The 23,239-nt window shown below is 40.3% G+C and overlaps 1 protein-coding gene across 1 annotated transcript in view; it reads right to left on the bottom strand.

The window, feature by feature from the left end:
• The window catches only part of LOC121520246 (sickle tail protein-like), an 87,832-nt gene that overhangs the window by 2,002 nt on the left and 62,591 nt on the right, over positions 1-23,239 (bottom strand). Inside the window, exons 13-21 of the mRNA XM_041803621.1 lie at positions 17,253-17,389; positions 16,239-16,386; positions 15,879-16,167; positions 13,451-13,643; positions 11,946-12,135; positions 10,946-11,027; positions 9,444-9,626; positions 6,885-9,017; positions 5,656-5,766 (exon numbers count right to left, since the gene is read on the bottom strand). Coding sequence (XP_041659555.1) covers positions 5,656-5,766; positions 6,885-9,017; positions 9,444-9,626; positions 10,946-11,027; positions 11,946-12,135; positions 13,451-13,643; positions 15,879-16,167; positions 16,239-16,386; positions 17,253-17,389 — 3,466 coding nt within the window. The remainder of the gene's footprint in view (positions 1-5,655; positions 5,767-6,884; positions 9,018-9,443; positions 9,627-10,945; positions 11,028-11,945; positions 12,136-13,450; positions 13,644-15,878; positions 16,168-16,238; positions 16,387-17,252; positions 17,390-23,239) is intronic.

Genomic DNA, 23,239 nt, shown 5'->3' with positions numbered 1-23,239 from the left:
AAGTGAAAGGGCGCTCTACTAGTACTAAAGATGCTTGCTATAAAGGGGTTGATTAATTCTGAGACTGGAGAAGTCATTATTAGTTGCATTTTCAGTTGAATTTGGGGAAACCACTTTCGTTGTGTTGAGCTATTTCAATTGTTTTTATTTGATTTGGTAATCAAACTGCAGAAAGTCTGTTTTATTTTTACAGTAACCCTGATTTGCAAGGGGGTTGAATAAATTTGATTGCAACTGTAGACCCAACCAGAGAAAATCTGAAAACATTGTTGTACCACATTGGTCCTTCTTTGATTTTTCTACAAAGTATTCCCAGACATTTTTATCATCATGTCAGATCTCCTTAAACTTACATTTCTCTATCTTCTCTTTCTTTCTTCCATTCAAGAATTATAAATCTGTTCGTATTGTAATACACTACCTTAAATGCCATAAACTCAACTACATAAAAATAATTATTCCATTATGTAATGATTGACACATCTCAAAGTGCCATCTAAAAGTTAAGATTTTTCTAAAGTAAAATTTAGACATAAGACTCTTAAAGAACTTACACTGAGCACACTGAACGCCAGCAACTTGACAAATCAACATCAACATCAAGGGAAGTCAACAGCAGCAACACATCTAGTCAACACCAGCAACACGCAAGTCAACACAATTAACATGCAAGTCAACACCAGCAACACAACAAGTCATAACCAGAAACAAGGCAGGCCAACACCAGCGATATGCAAATCAACACAGCGATTCAAGACAAATAAGGTAAGAAAGTAAGGGTGTTTACACACCTCATATGCTCATATGCTCTGGATTCAATCATGGACCCATCATTGTAATATTGTGGGGCACATGGGGACATTTATTTATCTATTCTTTGCTGTTTATTAAATAAAGAAATGTGGCCCAATTCTGATCAAACTGCTGCTACACATCAGCTACATCTGAGCTAAATGCTACAGTAGGCAGCCAATGCTATCAGCTTCCAGTACGAATAAATCCTGCCTGTAGCTACTGCCTCACTCTCCTCAAATTACGCTGATTGATCGATCTCAGACATGTCACAACTGTTTCAGACTGAGGCTTTGCAAGATGAATTTGCCTGATGACAGACATGGAATCTGGCCTATCCATGTGCTTTGAAAGGTCAGGGAAGAGTAGTTGACTACTGCCTGGCTGTGGCTGCTCCAAAGCTACATCAAATTTTATAATGCACCTACTGCTACACGGATTGATGTCAGCTTTGGCAATGTTTTTAAATGGTCTGCATTTATCAGTGTTGGCAAACAATCTGAAAATGAGGCACAAATGCAGCTCGAAAACAATATGTTGATGTGCTGGACTTGCCAAAGACTGTTCAGGAGAGGAAACACGTTAACGCTCCTGAACCATGACCTGCTCATTCACTGAAATCACATTTAATATCTGTCATATATGCCAGTGCTCTTTTACACATGGTCAACTAGCTATGGAAGCTTAATCCCCCAAAAATCACAATGCTTCCTGCAGTTTGGTTAGATTAAGGTTTGCTCACAACAAACAAACTGTACCAGACCCTGAAAAAGCAGGCCGAGATCCTCCTTTTCAAAAAGTCTGAGTACCATATTTTGGCCTGAACCGGTGTTTGATTGTCTGCCGTCACGCCAGCGTAAGCAGCCCTGAATAACCTGGAAAACTGACATTTTACCAAAGCTAACAGGTAAGGTGTGAGTCAATGCCAGCAATTCCCAAAAAACAAAGATAGTCTACACCAGCAACATATCAGTCTCAGGAACTCTAATACTAATCAAAATTGTTGTTTCAGGAAATCTCAGTCCTGGCCGATGGTTTATTCAGACCAACAACTAATCTAGCTCTTTCTAGATGAAGAAGGTTCAAGTCCAACCTTCGTGCTCCTTTCCCACATGCCATTCTCCACCTATATAATTCTCACTGAATGATAATTAAGACACTCTTAATGTGCCAAAGGTGTAATCAAACTCAACTGACAAGTTAGCACTTTTCCACCTGAATAAATCATGTTCAAGAGACAAAACCAAACTGTTTTAAATATTAGATCTGATTGTTCCAATCCTGAGCCACCAGCCCCAGCAGACACGTGGTTCTTGTACAATGGCAAGGGTTGAGAGTTGTTTTTATACGCTGAATATGGCTGCCATTGTCTCATTAAGAGTTGTCAGTGATGCTTGCATTCTAATATTTCTACACCTCACTGCCAGTTGGACGGATTGTAGTAAACAGCAAAGCTACAAGTCACATGCAGGTCAAATGCAGTTCACATGTAGGTCAAGACACTTTGATCCAGACCATAGATGAATTAAGACCTTGATACAGTACTGACCCTTCAGACTCTTTTTTTCTCTCTTTATGTATGAAGAGAGATCACAATACTGCTATCACAACTCAAATACTCAACTCAAAGATCATGTAAAGTTCATTTTTTCCTATGATTTAATTCAAGAAGTGAAACTCCCATATATTCTAGATTCATCTCATACAAAGTGAAATATTTCAAGCCTTTTTTAGTTTTTATCTTGATGATTAAAGCTCACAAAGAAACACTATCCTAAAGTATTAGAATATCACAAAACATCAGCCCAAAAAAGGATTTGTTACAAAGAAATTTTGGTCTTCTGGAAAATTATGCTTATTCATGGACTGAGAACTTTGTTGGAGCTCCTTTTGCACAAATTACTGCCTCTATGCCATGTGGCATGGAGGCTATCAGTCCGTGGCACTGCTGGGGTGGTATGAAGCCCAGATGGCTCTGATGGCAGCCTTCAGCTTGTCTGTATTGTTGAGTCTGGTGTCTCTCATCTTCCCCTTGGCAACATCTGAGAGATTCTCTGTGGGGGTCAGGTCGGACCAGTTAGCTGGTCATCAAACACAGTAACGCCATGGCCAGCAAACCAGTTTCTGGTAGGTTTTGCTTCACTTTGATCAGGGGGCAAGTCCTCCTGGAAAAGGAAATCAGTATCTCCAAAAAGCTTCTCAGCAGATGAAAGCATGAGGTGCTTTATCATCTCCTGGTAAATGGTTGACAGTGCTGACTCTGGACTTGATAAAGACCAGTGGACCAGATGACATGGTAGCCCAAACCATCACTGAATGTGGAAAACTGAAAACACTGGACTTCAAACACCTTGGATTCGGTGCCTCCCATATCTTCCTCCAGACTCTGGGACCTTGATTTCCAAATGAAAACCAAAACTTGGTATCATCTGAAAACAGGACTTTTGACCACTGAGCAATGGTCCAGTTCTTTTTCTCTTTAGCCCACATGAAATGCTTAGAATGTTGTCTAAGACATTCCTTGACCCGTCTGTGTAGTGGCTCTTGACCCACTGACTCAGTCCCGTCCTTGTGAAGCTCCTCTAAGTTCTTGAATCTGCTTTGTTTGAAAATCCTCTGAAGGCTGACCCCAATTGTGTTACTTGTGCACCTTTCTCACCACACTTTTCTCTTCCAGTCAACTTTCCGTGAATCTGCTTTGATACAGCCTCTGAGAACAGCCTGCCCTTTTAGCAGTGACCTTCTGTGGTTTACCCTCCTTGTGAAGGGTGTCTGTGATTTTCTTCTGGACATTTGTCAAGTCAGCAGTCTTCCCTGTGATTGTGATTGTGTGTACTGAGGCCGAACGGGAGAATAAAGGCTCAGGAAACCATTGCAAATTAGATTTTTCCACAAAATTGTAATATTTTGAGATAGTGGATTATTGTGAGCTGTATGCCTGAAACATCCGATAAAAAAAGTCCGAAACTTTTTCCCTTTGTTTGAGATGAATTTATGGAAATGTAACTCTCTGAATTAAAATTAAAGGGGAAAATGAACTTGCACATGATATTCTAATTTTTCAAGGTGCATCTTAAACTCATATGGGCTTTGGTTAATATCAAGCAGACAAAAAAAAAACCATGAAAGTATCCGTGACATCAACTGAAAACTTTTTAGTTGTATGCTGGAGCATTAAAAACGGTGCCATCTTTGGGTCTGGTATCCAGGTCTTAATCATATATCCATGATCTCGACACTGAAAGGGCAACTGTGCTGAGTGTTAAAGGACAAACAACCAATGTTGGTCTTCACAACATAAACAGGAAGTGAATAGGACAGATGTGAACCGAGTTCATGAAAACAGATCACAGAAAAACACATGAACAGACTTCTCTACAGAAATACAACAAATACTAACATAAAAACATTTCAAATTAGCTGCATTTACAGCAAAAGCATAATAACACTGTCACTCTTTCCAAGATATTTACATTAAATCACAGCATTTAAAATTTTCTTAAAACTACAATCAGGAAATAGACAGCCACATGCTGCAGCTCTTTAGTAATTAGCTCTGTCCTGTTTCATATTTTTGAAGGGATGGAGTTAACAGTGGGTCACCAGGGTTAGCACTGTGTGGCCTAAACACTACATAAATATTTCTGACTGTTAAATGTCACTTTAAAGTCCCTCTAAAGTGAAATCCAAACTTTGTGTATTAAAGGGATTTGGTATTATTTAAGTTGGATTGTATGAGATACTTGGCAATAGTAATGGTTTTAGCCTCCAGTAATTTCAGTCAGCATTGCCCCTTTAAAAGGACTTGCTGGTCGTAGTGACAGGGAAGCTAGGCTATCAGCATAACAGATAGGTACATTGTCTCTGCATAAAACTAGAGTGTACACTCACCAGCCACTTTATTAGGTACACCTTTTCAATTGCTTGTTAACACATATAACTTATCAGCCAATTACATGGCAGCAACTCAACACATTTAGGCATGTAGACGTGGTCAAGACAACTTGCTGAAGTTCAAACCAAGCATCATAATGGGGGTAAGAAAGGGGATTTAAGTGACTTTGAATGTGGAATGGTTGGGAGGGTGGGCTGGTCTGAGTATTGAAGAAACTGCTGATCTACTGGGATTTCATCTCTAGGGTTTACAGAAACTTGTCTAAAAAGAGAAAATACCCAGTGAGCAGCAGCTGTGTGGATGAAGATGCCTTGTTGTTGCTCTGGGGAGCAGAGAAAGGCAACAGTAACTCTAAAACCACTCGTGGCGGTTGTGTCATGGTGTGGGAGGTATTTTCTGGACACACTTTGGGGCCCTTAGTATCAACTGAGCATCATTTAAATGCCATGCCTACCTGAGTATTTTTGCTGACATGTCCATTCCTTTATGACTACAGTGTACCCGTCTTCTCATGGCTATTTCCAGCAGGATAATGCACCATGTCAAAAAGCTAAAATCATCTCAAACTGGTTTCTCAAACATGACAATGAGTTCACTCCATTGGCCTCCACAGTCACCAGATCTTAATCCAACAGATCACCTTTAGGATGTGGTGGAACGGGAGATTCACATCATGGATGTGCAGCTGACAAATCTGCTGTAACTGTGTGATGCTATCATCAATATGGACCAAAATCTCTGAGGAATGTTTACAACTCCTTGTTGAAACTCTGCCATGAATAATTAAGGCAGTTCAGAAGGCAAAAGGGGGTTCAACCTGGGAGTAGCGAAGCGTACCTAATAAAGTGGCTGGTGAGTGTATATCATAGTTAATGCCAAAATGTACTTTTGAACAGTAATTTTACTGTTAAAACAAGCATGTCTGAACTGATAAAAAAGAAATGCTGGTCATAGATTTGTTTATTTACCTGGCTGGGCTGCTTCTGATTGGCTGGCTGGCTCTTGGTCGTCTTCTCTGTGCTTGAGGAGGACGAGTGGCGTGACTTTGTGTGAGGTCGCTGGGCAGAGGAGCTGGAAGTCTAATAAAAAGAGTGACAGTAAGATGAGTTAGAAACACAGGAATCACCAAAAAAACAGCCTGAGGTTCCGTACATGAACAACACCAGCCAAAATATTAACAAACAGAAAAGGTATCAAAGGAGAGAGGTTAGATTAGAAGCTTTTTATTCACCATTATTTAGCATAGCTGCACCAGAACCATGAAACACAAGTTCCTAAACCCACAGAAACAATGAGGCATAGAGAAAGTAACAACCACAGCACAGTTGGTCAAAGTTTGGGCTGAAATTAAGAGAGCAGTGTCTGTCTCCAGTTGATGTTGTGAACTCAGACATGACGAAGAAAATGGTCCTGGTGTTGAAAGTCATACGGGTAACATGAGCTAAAAATGAGCATGGCTTTCTGTGTTCACAGCTTGATAAAAGTCTTTCTGACATCTTCTTTTAGTTGGAGTCAGGAAGGCATTTAAAGTCTTAAATCATCAGTAAAGCAACAAAATGAAACTATTCTGTTCAAAAAAGGCCACCAGATTAATTAGGCTACACAGACATATGGTCCTTAAAATGGGTATGACTTAGTTTTCAGTTTTGTGGATACAGAATGAGGCTCTGTTTTGAAACAAGAGTTAGGCTGGTAACAAATATAATTTAGACCTGATTTTGGGCCTGCTTTGCCCTTCCTCTCACCCAGTTTGAGGGTTTTGAAATCAAGCATATGGCATTAGTTCAGGCAGGGCACATACTCAAGCACTGCCATAATCAGCCGATCCAATGCAAGCCCTCATTAGCTGATGGCCAGCTGATTTGCTCTAAGCAGGCTTAGCTAATTGCTTTTGTTTGGCTATGCACTGCTGCGCTCTCTGCAGGCTACTCTTGCAGCCTTCCTCCACCCCAGCTCCTTTTTTATTCTCTTTTTTGACTAAATCAACATTATTCTGTTATCATTTACCCCTGCTCTGCTCTGGGTTTCGCTGCTTCTCTCCCTGCCTTAGGTTTTCCTTATCGGCATAGGAAGAGCAGGAAAGTGTGCTGTTTCTGCTTTCTGCTTTCCAGGTAGGCTCAGACAAGGACAGGTACAGAAAACAGAAACTCAGAGGAGATCCCACCACCAGCACCGCAGCAGTAAATCAAGGTCAAACCTGTTTCTTGGTGGTGGTTTTCGCTGTGTCTGGCAGAGGCTGGGCTTTGGCCCTCTTACTCTGAGGTGGATTCGGGCCTTTAAGGATCTGAGAGGCTGGCCTTTTAGACGGGCTTCTCTCCCTCTCTCGTCTGACCTTGTCTTTAAACTGAGCTCTGTTAGTGGAGTTGAGGGAGGAATCAGGGGACTGAGGAGGGGAGGACCCAGTGGAGGCAGGTGAAGAAGGAGCACTGATGCTGTCCACACTGATTTCCAGCAGTTTTATGGACTCTTCCAGACTGTCCATGGAGTCAAATGCGTTCTTGCAGATCTCTTCTACATGGCTCTGTGACTTTAAGTTTTTGGTAGCGACTGGCGAGGAGTCCTTGATCTCATCCTGGCTGGATTGTTTGGTACCGCTGGTCTCCTTAGACATCTTTGTTTGCTTCTTGGCCTCCATGACTGGCTCTATCTCCTCCTCTTCCTCATAGACGACAACCTCAAGAGTCTTCTTCCCTGCTTTGGTCGTCCCTGTTCGAATGGCCTGGCTGATTGCTGCCAATTTGGTTTTGGGGAACTTGAATTTGAATTTCTTTTTGGTCTCTGTTTTCTTAGGTGAGTCTGGTTTACTCTCCTGATTTTCAGGTATTGTGCCATTACCTGCTGAAGGTCTCTGGGGAAGAGAAGTCTGACCATTTTCTGTGATGTTTTTAAGGCCTAAGCTTGAATTTATTTCACTGATATTTATTCTTCTTATGCTCTCTCTCTGTTCCTGCTGAAACTCGTCTTCAACCACAAGATTTTCTGAAGAGAGAATCCGGTCTAGATCTTCCTCACTTTCAAAGATGGTAGACAGACGCTTACAGGCTGACTGAAAGTCCATTGGTTCATTCAGGATGACTATAATAGGTTTCTTGTCAAAGTCATCTCTTTCTTCAAACCCTTGGTTTTCATACCCGAGATAAATGGGTTCACCACTGCTGTCCACGGCTACCATCTGTAAGTCAGATCCACTAGTTTTGCTTGGGTCTTCCTCTTTAGACATGGCCCTTGATCTGTACTTGGAGAATCTGAGGCTGATTTTACCAGTGGGAGGAGGGGGAGGAGGGGGCCCTTCATCGTCACACATATCAGGACTTAGACTGCCCCCGTCTTCAGTGTACTGTGATCGGTCCCTGGGTTCCTGCTTTGTTTCCTTTTGCTTCTGCTGCTCCGTGCAGCTGTCTGTGTGAGTCAGATCAGGTGAAGGAGGATAACGTTTGAGGACTGGCGTAGACTCGGCCCAGTCCTGATGCGAACTCAGGGTCTCGACCTGCTGGTGCCGGGCTGATGTCTCCCCCGAGCTGTCATCTGTAGGGTTTTCTTTTTGTAATGTTAACACTACTGTCAGATTGGACTTTTTCTCAGCTTGAGCATCTCTCACGGCCTTTTCCTGCTTCTGCTCAGTGCTCGTCTGACTGGTGTCTTTTTGGAGAGTGACGATAGTTGTGAACTTCACTTTTTTCTCTGCTGTGGTTGGAGAGCACACTGGTGAAACACTCTTCTTAGGAACGCTCTCTTTGTGTGGAGATGTAGCAGTAAGCTCCTCTGGCATTGCTGTCTGTTGGGTTGATGTTTTCACCTCGTCTTTCTTTGTGTCAGTCTGAACATCTGGTGAAGCTACGGGTAAAGGCACTTCCCTTGGGAGCCAAACATCTTCACAGTTGCTTTCTTGTAGTGGCACTGGAGGTGTGACTGTTTTACGTGCTTTATTCTGATTTGTGGTTTTCTCCTCCTCTGTCTTTTTGATAGTCGGATTGTCTCTCGGAGCTGCAGGCAGTGAAACTTCAGTTTTTATGTCTGTTTTGATTTGAACAGTCTGGAGACTGTGTGATGCCTCATTTGGGGACATCTCCACCTCCCACTGTGATTTTAAAGATGTCACCTGTTGAACCAACTCATCTGCTTCTTTCTTCTGAGATCTCTCACTGTGACTCACAGCTTTACTGTCTTTGAGTTTCTGAGGGCAAGATTGTGAACCACCCAGGTGAGGAGCCACCTGGGGGTCAGAGGGATTCTGATTGATCACCTGTGCTGTTGCAGGTGTCTTCAATGCCTTTTTCCAGTTTTCATTACTGCTGGACAAATTATTCTCATTGCATATCTTTGTGGTCACCTATAATTACAAAAGAAACATTTTTTTTCAATTGTTAATTTTAAAAAGATTATTTTATGCACATCTGGGGTTAAAAGCAATGATGTTATAATGAATTCTAACTGTCATTCCTCGTGTTTATATAAAAAAAGCACAGTTCTGTCTTTACAATTGTTATTCATTCTTTCTAACTTCTTTCTAAGTAACTTTTTTTACTTTTGCCATGAACTGACTTTAAATGTCTTTACAAAAGTCAAATCTGACATTTCAAGCTACTGTAACAGAATGTGCACTCTTGTGATGAAGTAAACAGTCGTTGTTATTATCAGTGGATTTTATTGGCTGATATTTTTTCATGGAAATAATAAAATTATATGAAATATTTGCGATATCAGTCGATAATTTATCAGCACCAATGACTGTCGTTTATACTTAAACTGAGCCTACCTGCAGCTCCTTTATGACCTGGTTGTCCTCCTTCTCGTTCTTCTTCTTCTCTACATCCTTCTGTGCAGAGGCTGCAGCCAGAGTTAAAGACGGAGGAGCAGACAGGACGGGTTTAGGTTTGATCTCTGGGGGCTGTCGGGGAGGCTTGGGCTGGGGAGTCTTTTTGTCTTTGTCATCCTCATCCTAAGAAAGAGTCAGATCAGAAAAAATGAAAGTTTGTTTTTATTACTGAATGCTGCTCTGCTGCAGACTAACAGAAACGGCTACAATTAAACCATCTATCCATTCCATTTTTAATACCGCTTATCCCGTTGGGGGTCGCGTGGGGGCTGGAGCCTATGCCAGCTGTCATTGGGTGAGAGGCAGGGTACACCCTGGACTGGTCACAGTTAAACCTTATTATCAATATTATTTTTACATTAATTTTACCCTACTAACTAGCACTTCAGCAAGTTTTCACTCTGGAGTAACTGGATTTACCCTACAAGTCATAGAAGTGATAAATAAATAATAATACTATTTATATTTGACAAATTTTAGCCTCTCTTCACTGGCTTCCTATGCATTTTAGAACTGATTTTAAAATTTTGTTATTAACTTATAAATCTGTAATCGGGCTGGCTCCATCCTATCTCCGTTTTTAAGACCCCATATTTTACCTAGGACTCTCAGATCCTCTGACCAGTGTCTTCTGACTGTCCCGAGGTCAAGGTCGAAGCTCAGGGGTGACCAGGCCTTTTCAGTAGCTGCACCCAAGCTCTGGAATGCCTTTCCTCTTCATGTTCGCCCTCTCTGCCTGTCTTTAACCAAACTTAAAAACACACTTTTACTCCCTGGCTTTTGGTTCTGCTTGAGAATTGGCTTTTGTATCCTTTCTGGTTTTATTCAGTCATCTTTGTCTGCCAGTTTTCATTCTGGTCCTGCGTTTGTGTTTTATTGTTTGTTTTATTGTTTTTAAAATTTATTGTACAGCACTTTGGTCAGCATTTTGTTGTATTTAAATGTGCTTTATAAATAAATTTGGATTGGATTGGAAATGAAAAACTCTAGGCTATATGGCCCTTTCTATAAAAACAATGAAAATATGTTATCTCTGGAAGCTCAACAAATACAAAAGGTACTAATAATGTATATGTATGTATCTTAATTGTGCGTAAAATTACAGCTTGTTTTCTGTCCTAATCAATTGTTCATGTCTTTTTTAAAACATATTTTCACACATAAGGCCCCATTGTCCAGACTGCATCAAAATACTGGCTCCAGTAGTTTCCTCTTAGGGCTGGTGACAGCAGAGGTTGAATTGAAAGTCAAATGATTTATGTTGCAGTCCTTGCTTTCAAAATGACACATCTTTTGAATATTTATTTTCTTAATTTTCACCTGTTCTTTGTATATCTAAGAGTGTAATTTTTAAAATATGACAACTGTACTGGTGAAACCTTAACTGTAAGAAAACTGTCTGTGAGCATCCAGTGTGAGTGTTCATGTTGTGTCACGCTTACCTGAGCTCCCAGCGGCTCTCTCCTGGTGAGCTCCTCCTCTGCTGGCCTGGCTGTACTCGCACTTGAGCTGGCTGCATTAAACCTGAGAAGAGTCATTGAATAGATCACGTTTTACCTCAATGTTTATAGACTCCAGTCTATAGTGCATCCAGAGATTTTTCACAGCACTTCACTTTTTCCACATATTATCTTACAGCCCTATTTCAAACTAGATTAAACTCATTTTTTTAACTTAAAATTATACATACAATGGATACCCCATAAAGACAAAGTGGAAAAAATTTGAATTTTTTTTGCAAATTTATTAAAAATTAAAAAACAACAACAAAAATCACATGTGCATAAATATTCAAAGCCTTGGCCATGACACTCAAAACTGCTCAGGTGGATCCTGTGGTAAATTCATTCATGATTTGGAAAGACACACACCTGTCTGTATAATATCCTATAGTTGACAGTGCATGTCAGAGCACAAACCAAGCCATGAAGTCAAAGGATTTGTCTGTAGACCTCTGAGACAGAATTGCACAGATCTGGGGAAGGGTACAGAAAAATTTCTGCGGAGAGGAGAACCTTCCAGAGGGACATCCATTTCTGCAGCTCCCCACAGGCCTGTATGGTAGAGTGGCCAGACAGAAGCCACTCCTCAGTAAAAGGCAAATGACAGCCCACCTAGAGTGTGCCAATAGGGACCTGAAGGACTCTTAGACCATGAGAAACAAGATCCTCTGGTGTGATGAAACAAAGATTGAACAGTGAAGCATGGTGGTTGCAGGATCATGCTGTGGGGATGTTTTTCAGCAGCAGAGGCTGGGGGATTTCCTTTGTCATTACGGGAAATTGTGTGTAGAATTTTGAGGTGAAAAAATGAATATAATCCATTGTGAAATAAGGCTTTAACATGACAAAATGTGGAAAAAGAGAAGTGCTGTGAATACTTCCTAGATACACTGTATTAGGCTCATCTCTACAGGACATGCTTGGGATATCCTAAACTGACCTTCGAGGTGGAGGAGGAGGAGGAGATCGTCCCGCTCTGTCTGGACTCTGCTTCAGCTCTCTCTCCACACTGGAGCGTCGAGGCTTCTCCACCTGAGGTCGACTGCTGCGCTCTGAGGTCGTTGGAGCTGACGGAGGAACAGAGGGGGGATCCGAAGAGGAAGCTGCAGGAGTCTGTGAGGGGGCAGGAGCTAAAAACAAATGCAAATAAGGGACAAAGAAAATGCATATTCACCAGGTAACAAATGAGTAACAAACGGCTGGTTAACTTGCATGAGAACTGGAAAGTAACAAACAGCTTTAAACCAGGGAAACTATGGGTGACTAACCACTAGTTAAATGACCAACTACTAGTTAAATGGGTTATGAATGAGAAACTATTTGCGTATTAACCAGATAATAAAGTAGAAACTCACTACTAAGAATGAAAAACTGAATAAATCTGTAAATATTTCCCAAATAAAGCAAACTCTAAATGGAGCATGGGGACATTTAATAAAGCAAAAAAATTAACAGAATGACTAAATTTTACATAATGTTTTGTATAAAAGGTATGATACACAACCTGGTACCTTCCTTATTTATATGGAATTTGTTGTTACTGGTGACTTAAATTTAGAAAGCTCCATTTTCTCCTGTCTCCTTCTCTCTCTGTGTGGAGACTGAATGGTGCACGGAGCCCTGAGCTACATCATCCCCTCTCCCGTCCAGCTGGTCTTTTATTGCACCTGATTACCTACACAGAAACACATGCTCCTACACAGACACATCGAGTCAACCTTAGTGCTAATGTTGTTAGCAGAATGGTGAGGAGAAAATATCCTCCCTTTATTCTGTGCTCTTTTGTGTGGTGAGAAGACGCATCATTATAAGAAAGCGCAAAACATCTTCTCTGCCAAGAAAAACTTTCAGTGTGGCTCTCTGCTCTGGTTTTAACAAGAAAAGTGGTCCAGTTCTTAGTAAACTGGTTTTCCTACAGCAACATCCAAGTCAACAGCTAACACGACAGCAGAGCCTGGATACACCGGACAAGCTGACCGTAATGATCGGAAACTCACACCGAAACAGACTGGGAGTAGAGCGAAAACATCTTTTTTGTCACGGAAAGCTTTCAGTGTTGCTCTCTGCGCTTGTATTAATAAACAGACATGTTCATGGTTAATAATATTTACCTGAGTCTACAGATGTTGGAAGAGCCTGAGAGGAGTCCTTATTTTCACTCAGTCTACTAGCTGTAACCTCCTGCTTCTCTGAGCCTGCAACAGTAAAGCTGTTTTGTTACATCAGCCTCCTCCTTTAACAGATGATTGCACAGAACAATACTGCTTTCCCTGCTTTTTGAGCCTCTCTCTAACTTTTCTCCACTGATACTAAAGCATCACATTTTCCTGGCAAAACATTCAAGTCAGCATGACTTTTAGGTCAGATGCCAGAACAGATCAGTATCAGACTAATGACAGATCTATGTGTTCTGATGTGTTTTCATCAGTGTTTTTGCTGCTCTACCTGTGGGTGCAATGGCTTCAGGTGTGCCCTCTTGTTTCTGAACAGAGGTCCTATCCTCAGAGCGCCCCCCTCTGGAGTTGGACCTTTGCTGCTTTGTGCTGGAGCTCTGACTGGATCCAGGCCTGGTTGTGGACTGGTTCATGGTGCTGGTTTCTTTACTCGTACCGCCCTCTGGTGGCTGTCTGTGTGCAGTCTGAGCAGGAAACACATTTTTATCAGAATATGTACACAGACCTTAAGTACTATGTATTGAACATGTAGTTTAGAGCTGGTCTAAAAAAGTACTTTCTATTCTAGTTGCACAAACAATTGATTAAATGAGATAATGATAAAATGGTCTTGCTTACTTTTTATGTATGTTTTGTGTTAGTTTTATGTGAGAAAACAGATGGAAATTAGCGACTCACTAATTTCTGGTGCAACCATGTTTTAATTTACTTTGTATGAATGATCAATGTCATTGCACACTGTCCCTTCATAAATAAACTAAATAAACTTCTAAAGTACACTAATTCGAAGGGCATAAAATGAAAATCTGACATCAAATCTCATACTTTGACAGACCTTTATTTAGACTCTTATATCCTCCTGAGACCCAAGCTCTCATTTGCAATGTATTATTAGTTTTTCTTACTTATTTAGGATCAGTAGAACCTGATAAGAAAAAAAACCTGAGCACTATCTTTAAACAGGAAGTAGTTTTGACCAAAATATGATATAAATTTTTTCAAGACATTACCAGAATTTCATGTAAAATTACAAATATCCCATGAAAATTTCACCAAAAATGTTATGAAAATTCCTGTAAACTTTCAAGTAAATTACCTCAAATTTCAAAGGAAAGTTCACTTAAAATTTCTGATCAAATTCCCCAAAATTGATATAGAAATTTCCCCTGAATTCCATGGACAATCTTCCAAAAAAACCAACAACAACAAACCAAAACAAATAAACAAAAAAACAAACAAGAAAAAAACAAACCCCAAAAATTCCATGAAAATTCAGGAAAGTTTTAAAGGAAGTTCTTTATCCGAGTTTCCAATCAAATTCCAAAAACTTAAAAAACATAAGCCCCCTGTAAAACTCCAAAGATTCCTTTAAAAATACCCAAAAATGTCCTCAAATATTCCCCAAACATTTTAGGTAATCTTTCTGGAAAAGGCCCAGGGACAACATTCAATTTTCACCAAAAAATCAATTAAAATCCCTAAAAATATTTCAGGCAAATTATACTAAATTTCAAAGCAAATATCAATTAACATTTCTAATCAAATTTTCCAAAAATAGAAAAAATTCCATCCTTAAATCAATGAAAATTTCACCCCAAAGTCCTCCATAAAAAAAATTCCCCGAAACTCCAGAAAGACATACCAACCAAATGACTAAAACTGTTATTGAAATCCTTGTATCATATCATTTAAAAATACTGTATAATAGCAGAATTTACAACTATGTTGTAGAATTTTCAGTGAAATTTTTTTAAAAATCCAAATCAACAATGCCCCAAAATTTCAATTTCCATAAGGTTTCAGTGAAACTTTATGAAAAAGTCTAAAGATTTAAATACAATTTACCCCCAAATTTATGAAAATTCTTGAAAATGTCAAAGCAAATTCTCCAAAATTTCAAAGCATATTCCATTCTTAATTTCCCCAAATTAACAAATAAATTCCACAGAAAATAAAGACTTCTGGGAAAATTACAGACATTTTTTCAACAAATTTCCCCCAACATCCAAACAAATTCTCTTACTCTTCCATTCAAATAATACAAAATTTTCAAAAGGAATCCCCCCCAAAAAATTTCCAATCAAAGTCCAAAAAATTGCAGATTTATTCCCAAATTCCCATGAAAATACCAAAACATTTCAAATCAAATTCACCAAAGAAATTCAAATTAAGCCCTCCAAAATATAAAAACATATCCCCCAAAAGTTTATAAAATTCAAAGCAACCCCCCCGCAACATTGCAAAGCAAATTGCTTAAAGTTCTATGAAAATTCCAGACAATTACCTCAATAATTCTAATAGCAGAATTTAATATTAGCTGTAGGAAACCAAAATTTAATGTCCTCATATGTGCAGGGTCTCTAAAGGTTGAAGCTATCAAAGGAAAGCTTCACCACTGTGAGTGTTTCTTACACCCCGCACCCAGAGCAGGTGAAAAATCCCTAAACAAACTCTTTGAGTTCCCTGAAAAAGAAACTCAGTGCACTTTCTCTATGGATGTGTTCAGACTGACCTCAGTTTGAGTGTGTGTGGGTTTCAGGTCGGCCTGGTCTGAGCTGCTCTCTGGTTCGGGTCCAGGTCTCCTCTGCAAGGCGGGGCTTCCCTCTCTGCTACGTGGGCTTACCTGTCAATAAAAGCTGTTTGTCACTCATCCTGCCACATTTCATCCATCAGCAGATAACCAATCACAGAGCTCGTACCTTGGCCACAGTGGGGGAGTCTCGCCCATGAGTGGGGGTCAGAGGGGGGCTGGGGTGATGGTGGTGGGGCTGGACTCCTGAGGCTGCAGTGTTCTTCATCCTGCGGACCGTGATAGGAGAGGCGGAGCCATCCAGGCTGACCTCAGAGGGGGCAGGGGCCTGTGGCGGAGGTTTGACAGAGGAGCGGGGCTGAGGTTTGGGGGAGGATTTCAGGGATCCCTGCTCTGCCTCCTTCAGAGGAGCCTCCTCCTGGGCTGGTTTTGTGGGGGGGTTGGACTCTGATACACACCTGTAAAGAAAGGGTTGGGTTAGACTCTTAAGGGACACACAGGAGGAGTTATGTTGATGAGTAAAGCATACCTGCGCAGAGAGCTGAGGGCCTCAGTCAGACTTCGGACTCTTCTCAACATGGCATCCATCTTATGAGGCTCCTCCTTCAGGAATCGCACCGCCTCCACCTCCAGACGCAGCACAGAGCGCAGCTTCACCTGCAGCTCAGGAAACTCACCTGGAGGACAAGTAAAGACTCAATGACCAGAGTCATCCCAATAACAGAATTTTGAATTTTGCTATGATACGAGCTTAAGTTTAACAATATCGATACCTGTTTGATAGCACAGCAAAAAAAAAAAAAAAAATTACTCCTGAGCACCCAAAACTGCTTAATTCAGCCTAGTATTTTCTATTCCGAACCTCCACATAAGACAGGTTCAATAAACTGTGAACACGGGCCAAAAACAGTCTGTTTAAAGTAATGAAAGGCAAAAATAATACAGATCAATTGCACAACTGGTTAGAAAGTGGCTAATGAGTGGCAAAAATGGCCATAAAGTGGCAAAACAGTGGGGAAAATGGGCAAAAAGTAGCAAAAAAGGCAAAGAAATTGGAGAAAAGTGTGGAAAAAGCAGCAAATTGTCTTGAAGAGGCAAAATGACAAATTAAGAGCAAAAATTGGATAAATGTGCCAAATAGAAGTGGTAAATATGGGCCGAACGCTGCACAAGGGTCAAAAGTAGTGAAACTGTTTTCACCCACTTTGCCACTGTTTGCAACCTAACAGCAATTTCTGCCACTTTTTGCTCTTTTTTACCTATTTTTTATCCCCAAAATATATGTATGCATTTTCTTGGGTTCTTATGGTACTATCAAATGTAAAAATAATGGATATTGCATCTTTTACAGCAACTTTTATTTTAAAAAAAAGTAATTTGACATAATATTTTTATGAAACCAGTGTAAGTATGCTTAGAGTTTATCAGTTCAGACCGCTGTTTAACACAGGAGCTTCAAGTTTTCTTAACTGTGTGCATACAAGCAGGGAAAACAGTAGAGATCAAACATGATACAACCCCGATAAAACCTTCATCTTCTTACTTTTAAGAACAGCCAGAGCCTCTCCGACTCGCCGCAGATTCACGGCCGCTTCCTCCACGTCTCTCAGAGTGATTGACAGCTGGCCAGGACTGGAGGCGGAGCTTTTCTGCAGGTGGTCCACATAAACCTCCAGCTCACTGAAAGAACCAACAGAACATGAAGGGTTAATAGCCTGGCATCAGCAGAATGTGACAGCCTGCTGTGGACACTAGAGGGCAGCAGAGAGGGCAGCAGAGAGCTCAGCATCGTGTTTGTGCAGGGACACTGACATTTAACACTAACCGCTGTCTGTAATGTGTGTTTAAATGACTGTTGGAGGACAAAGAGAGGTGTCTCTGTGATGTACTTAAAGTAAATGGCAGCATTAAAAACAGATTTATCAAATTTCCCCTGCATCACAGTTTTAATTTTGACAACTATTTTTAATTTTAGTTTTGGTTTTAAATATAAAAAGTTCATTAGTTTAAGTCACATTTTAGTCATTATTATGCTTCACAGTTTTAGTCTAGTTTCAGTTGACAAAACTAAAACATTGTTAAGTCCAGTTTCAGTCAAAAAAAGTTCTACATGTCAGTGAGTCCAAAAATTAATTCTCTTTGCCTGAATCTGGTGCCAAATCATACTTGTATTTACGATGCATCCTGCAAACCTTGGATCCCTGCTTTCTACAGCTGAGAGATGGAAGTGCTACAGATATGTTTGGTTTTGATAGATTCACATACAGTGGAGAAATATCAGGATTCTCAAGGTCTGACAAAAACCATATTGCCTTTTAACCTCCCTGACAAAACTAAACTTAGTTTCAGTTTTTCAAAAAGTCAGCAAATTTGTATTTGGTAGATTTTTTTCTGTGTTGTAACAGTGATTCTTGGCGATAAATCTTAGACCGTTGGATAGTCTGTTTATACCCCTTTTAAATGGTGCCACATCTATAAGGATCATGCATTTATGGGATGAGCAGCAGAGCTGAGTATGTGGGTTGCACCCATGAAAATTTTGGCAAATCTTCTCTGCCAATGCCAAACAGCTTATTCTGCAACTGACTCTTGTTTGGTGTTTGGTGGATTGGAAGATTGAAGTCTGAAGAAACAAGACATACTCGCAATTTATCAATTTTTTCATTTAACAAAAAGGATCCTCAGTAGTGTGTGGATGAACCATACATGGCCACAACAGCCTGGCACCTCCTCCTCATGCTGGTCACCAGCCTGGTCACACACTACTGTGGGATGGCATCCCATTCTTCAACCACCATTTATCAGTGTGGTTATGTTGGTGATTCTGGCATGAGCACGCCCAAGCTGATCCCACAAGTGACCAATGGGGTTGAGGTTTGGCAGGCCATTCCATCCTCTCCACTCCCAAATTCTAAAGGTAGTCTCTGATAAACCCCCGCTGAGCGTTGACATCTTGGAGGGTAGAATTCGGTCCCAGACTGGAGATATGGGATTGCCACTGGTTGCAGAATCTCATTTTCATATCTCTGCATTGAGATTTCCTCCAATGATGACAAGCTTTGTTTTTCCACTGAGGGAGACGCTGCCCCACACCATCACACCGCCTTCACTAAAAGATGTTACTAGCGTCCTGTGTGTCTTCTCTACACTTTGACCCTATGATCCAACTGCTGTAGGCAGAATCTGGACTCATCATTGAATAAAATGTTCCTCCACATGTTGCAGACACCAGTGCAAATGGGCCAGATGGTGAAGGGCAGTCATGGCAGGCCTCCTTGCAGCCCTATGAGACTGGAGATTGACTGTGTGCAGTCTGTTCTTGATTGTCAGGGCAGAGAGCCGTCAGCCATATCATCCTGCATACCTTCACTGTTAATCTGTAGAAGACAGTCTATGGGTGTTTAGTGATGACATGGTGAGGAAGCAGTCTTCTTTGGGTGTTGTCTTCTTGGGACTCCCACTTCACGGCCTGATATCCACTGTTATATTGAACTTGGCCTTCAGTTTGGAGATGGGACTAGGACTCACTTTCTGACAAATGTTGCACCATTTAAAGGGGAAATAAACAGGCTTTCCATTGGTATAAGATTTATGCCAAGAAGCACTGTTACGACAAAGAATCCACCAGAGACAAATGTCCTTACATTTTTGCCAAGTTTAGTTTGTTCAATAAGTAGGGGATCATGCTCAGTGGAAGAAGGTGAAAAATTCTAATAATGCTGTTTGGTATTTTACACCATGTGCAAAACAAAAAGCAGTTATAATCTGGAGCTATCTGCAGCTGAGTACCACACAGTTTTCCCCCTTGGACACCACATTTTCAGTGTCATTGGTGACACAGCACAGCTCTCTTGGATTATCAACCAAGCAGCAACATTCCCAAAAGAACATCGGGCTCCTTTAGAGTGGATGGTTTACCACATCTTCTAACAAGGCCAAATGAGCCATGGTGTTACATGTCCAGCGCCTGTCACAGATGTCTTTTTCAGGTTTTGACACCAACTAGACAACATGCCTGTTCCAAACTAGACAATATTGTTATTCAGTGTTTTCAATTAAAGGAAACCAAAATCACATGCTGAGATTCATTAAAACATGCAGTGACGTGTGCTTTCTGGTTGAAGGTTCTACTAGAAAACACCACACAGCATGAATATCATAATGCACATGCATGCGCTGTTGATAAATGAGTTTCCCAGACCTGGATCTTTGACCGAGACTTGAAAAGGTTTCTGAGTTTGTGAAAACTGCTGATCTGATCATTTCCACTCCTTAAACAGTCTTCACATTTTAACTTTTATTTGAACAGAATTATGAATGCCTTTCATTTTGCATCCTCTAGCTTGTCCTTACAAATATCCAGACTGATTTTAAAGTGCACATGGACAAACAAAAACAGAGAGGGAAACTGGAGCGTGCAGAAGAGGTGTCTAGTGAACAAAGTGGCGCCGCCAGCTATAACCCTTTATGCACTGTGCATACATCGATTACTGTTTGGACTCTTTTTTGTCTCTTTCCTCTATTCTGTTCTTGAATTGCAATCTGTGTCCCCTCACCATCATCATGACACAAACACATTTTAAGGTTAATGATTAATGTACCATCACTAGTAATGGTAGCAGTCAAGGGCCATCGCATCACATCATTTCTGGAGCTGAACAGCCACCCAGCCACAGTATGCTGAATTAAGTTAATTGTAAGAAATTTAGAAGCACAGAGATGAGCAGAAGCAAACACTTTCACTTTTTTAGGCTTTCAGAAATTAAAAGTTACTTTGCAGGGAGGCTTGCCCTAAGTTCAATTTGTTTTTTATGACTATTAATTTGGTCATCATGCCTTTGTTTCAGTGGCCCCAACCTGAATTTTTTTTTTTTAAATCATGATTAAAAACATAACAGAAGAAGGCGTACTAAATGATAAATGGACTTGAGCTTGTATAGAGCTTTTCCAGTCATCTGAATACTCAAAGTGTTTTTACACCACAGGTTTTACTACCCACTTATACATTTTAATCTGATGTGCATTGTCAGCTGTGAGGGCTTCTATATAGAGGTGTGTGCCTTTTCAAATCATGTCCAATCGATATAATTTATTACAGGTGGACTCCAATCAAGGTGTAGAAAGATCTCAGCAATGATCCAGAGAAATGGGAGGAACCTGAGCTAAATTCTAAGTGTTTTTGCAAAGGGTCTGAATACTTAAACCAATGTTATATTTCAGTTTTTATTTTTCTTAAATGTGCATAAATTTCCTATGATGACAAAAAAGTGAAGAGGGTCTGAAAACTTTCTGAATGCACTGTATACTGTAGTATACATACAGAATTGTGCTTAAGTTTTGGACATATTTTGGCCAAAAACTGAGGCTGCAGTAAGATGTGGACTTTGCAAGTAAGCTGTCTGAGGGTATTAGGCAAAAAGGATTGACACAAACCCAGTTGTGCTCTGGATGTCTTTGGAAATTACCAGGAGCATGGGATAAAAAAAGAAAAACAAAGTCTGCACCTTTAGGGTAGAGTAAGGGGTGGATGTTATGAGCAAGCATGTCCTAGGACAGTGGTTCCAAACCTTTTTTCCTTAGCAAACTAAGAATGTCTAATACGTTTAGAGACTCCCAGACTCCTCGATGGCGCTCATACTGGCTCTGTGTGTTTGAGTTCTTGTTCCTGATGTGTCTGAGGATAATTGTGTCTCTCCTGCTCTCTCTGTGTGATAAATGTCAACCCTGTATTAGCATCATGAGTGCAGCATGCAAACGTGAGGATGAGCTCTGATGTCACATTAAATCTCATCTCTCCTCCTCCCCTGGCTCTATTTATAACAATATGTTTCTTCACATCTACTCTGCACACACACGCACGCTTCCGTCTCACACGCCAACGATAATCTGACTTCAGCCGCTGTGACATCATTATGGGCGTGATGTCACGGCGAGGGAGTAGATGTTGAAAAGGCTAAATCACCGCTTCACAAATCATGGCCTCTAATGGAAAGTTCAACTTAAAACTCGTCTGACATCCCGTCTCCATGAATCCAATGCACTTTCGAGTTTATTAAAAAGTTTTACTGACAGTTTTCGACAATGTAGAAGGAAACTTAATCTGGGCTTTTTAATCCTCTAGTATGTTTGAGAGCTGTGGACGGATTAGGGTCAACAAACTGTATTTAACATATATAAATATACCTACAGGTCTACAGTCCAAGCTAATAGCATACAAATCTAAAAGTTCAACACATGTCTTTCAAACAATAAAAAAATATTGAACCGTGTTCCAAATTATTAAGTTTAAACTGTTTTCGTTTGCTTTTCCCTAAATAGCCTTTAAAATTGGCACTCAATAGAATTTTTTATTCCTCAACAATTATATTGTTATCTGGATTTTATTCCACAAAATTACTACTGATGACAATGACATTTTTTTTTTGCAAAATATCCTCAAATGCTGTGTTCTCAATTTTTATGCAAAACAGAGTTTAAAACACTCAACAGTTTCTAAAGGATTAAAAACATAAATCTGTTATAATTTTTTTGCATCAGGAGGTATTTTTTCTCAAACCAAAGCTATTTCAATCAAAAACATCTTTACAGATTAACATTGGAGCCCTTCTTTGTTATCACCTTAACAACTCTCTCATCTGCTGAACTTGTAAGTCCATGTATAGTTTCTGCCTGTATTTCCTTTGAGGATGCCAGAAATGCCTCCCAGAGCTGCTGTTTTTAGCTAAGCTGCCATCCACCCTCATAGAGCTTCCTTTTAAGGATGCTCCACAGGTTCTCAGTAGGGTTGAGGTCAGGGGATGATGGTGGCCACGCCAGGATTTTTTCTCCCTTTATTCCCATAGCAGCCAAGGCCTCTGTGGGTTTTTTTGCAGCATGGGATGGTGTGTTATCTTGCAAAAAATGATTATACTCCATTTGGAATGGCTCTTCAGGCACCTTAAAGGAGCCTACCAACTCACTTACTAAGATTCCAGCCCAAAACGCCACTCCACCACCTCCTTACTGATGTTGCACAGTGTTTATTTCATCGACTAAAACTATTCTTCGACAGCCTTTTTGTCATGACAAAAACTTGACTAAAACTAACAAAAATAGATCTGTGATGACTAAAACTTAGAAAAACTAAGTTTAGTTTTCGCCAAGATGACTAAAACTAAACTAAAATGTAAATTAGTTTTCGTCAGACATTTAAAATCCATGATATTACCCCACTGTGGGTAAATCTGTCAAAAAACAATGCAGCTGTGTCTCTTCTGCCTCTCAGCTATAGAAAGCAGGGACCCCAGGTTTGGCAGAGTGTAGAAAACATGCTACTATGATTGGGTACCAGATTTAGGCAATAAAATCATCATCAACGATAAAATGCTTGGAGTAAAAGTAAAGACTAAAATATAAGAACTTTTTTTTTTGGACTAAAACTAGGCGAAAATGTCTTGAGTTTTTGTCGACTAAAACTAAAAAGGGTAGAAATGACTAAAATGGGACTAAAACTAAAAGATATTTGGTCTTAGGACTAAAACTCAGACTGAA

The sequence above is a fragment of the Cheilinus undulatus genome, linkage group 13 (genome assembly GCF_018320785.1).
Source record: "Cheilinus undulatus linkage group 13, ASM1832078v1, whole genome shotgun sequence".
In the NCBI taxonomy this organism is placed as follows: domain Eukaryota; kingdom Metazoa; phylum Chordata; class Actinopteri; order Labriformes; family Labridae; genus Cheilinus; species Cheilinus undulatus.
Note: the sequence above shows the minus strand (reverse complement) of the source record. Positions and strands in the feature narration are given on the sequence as shown.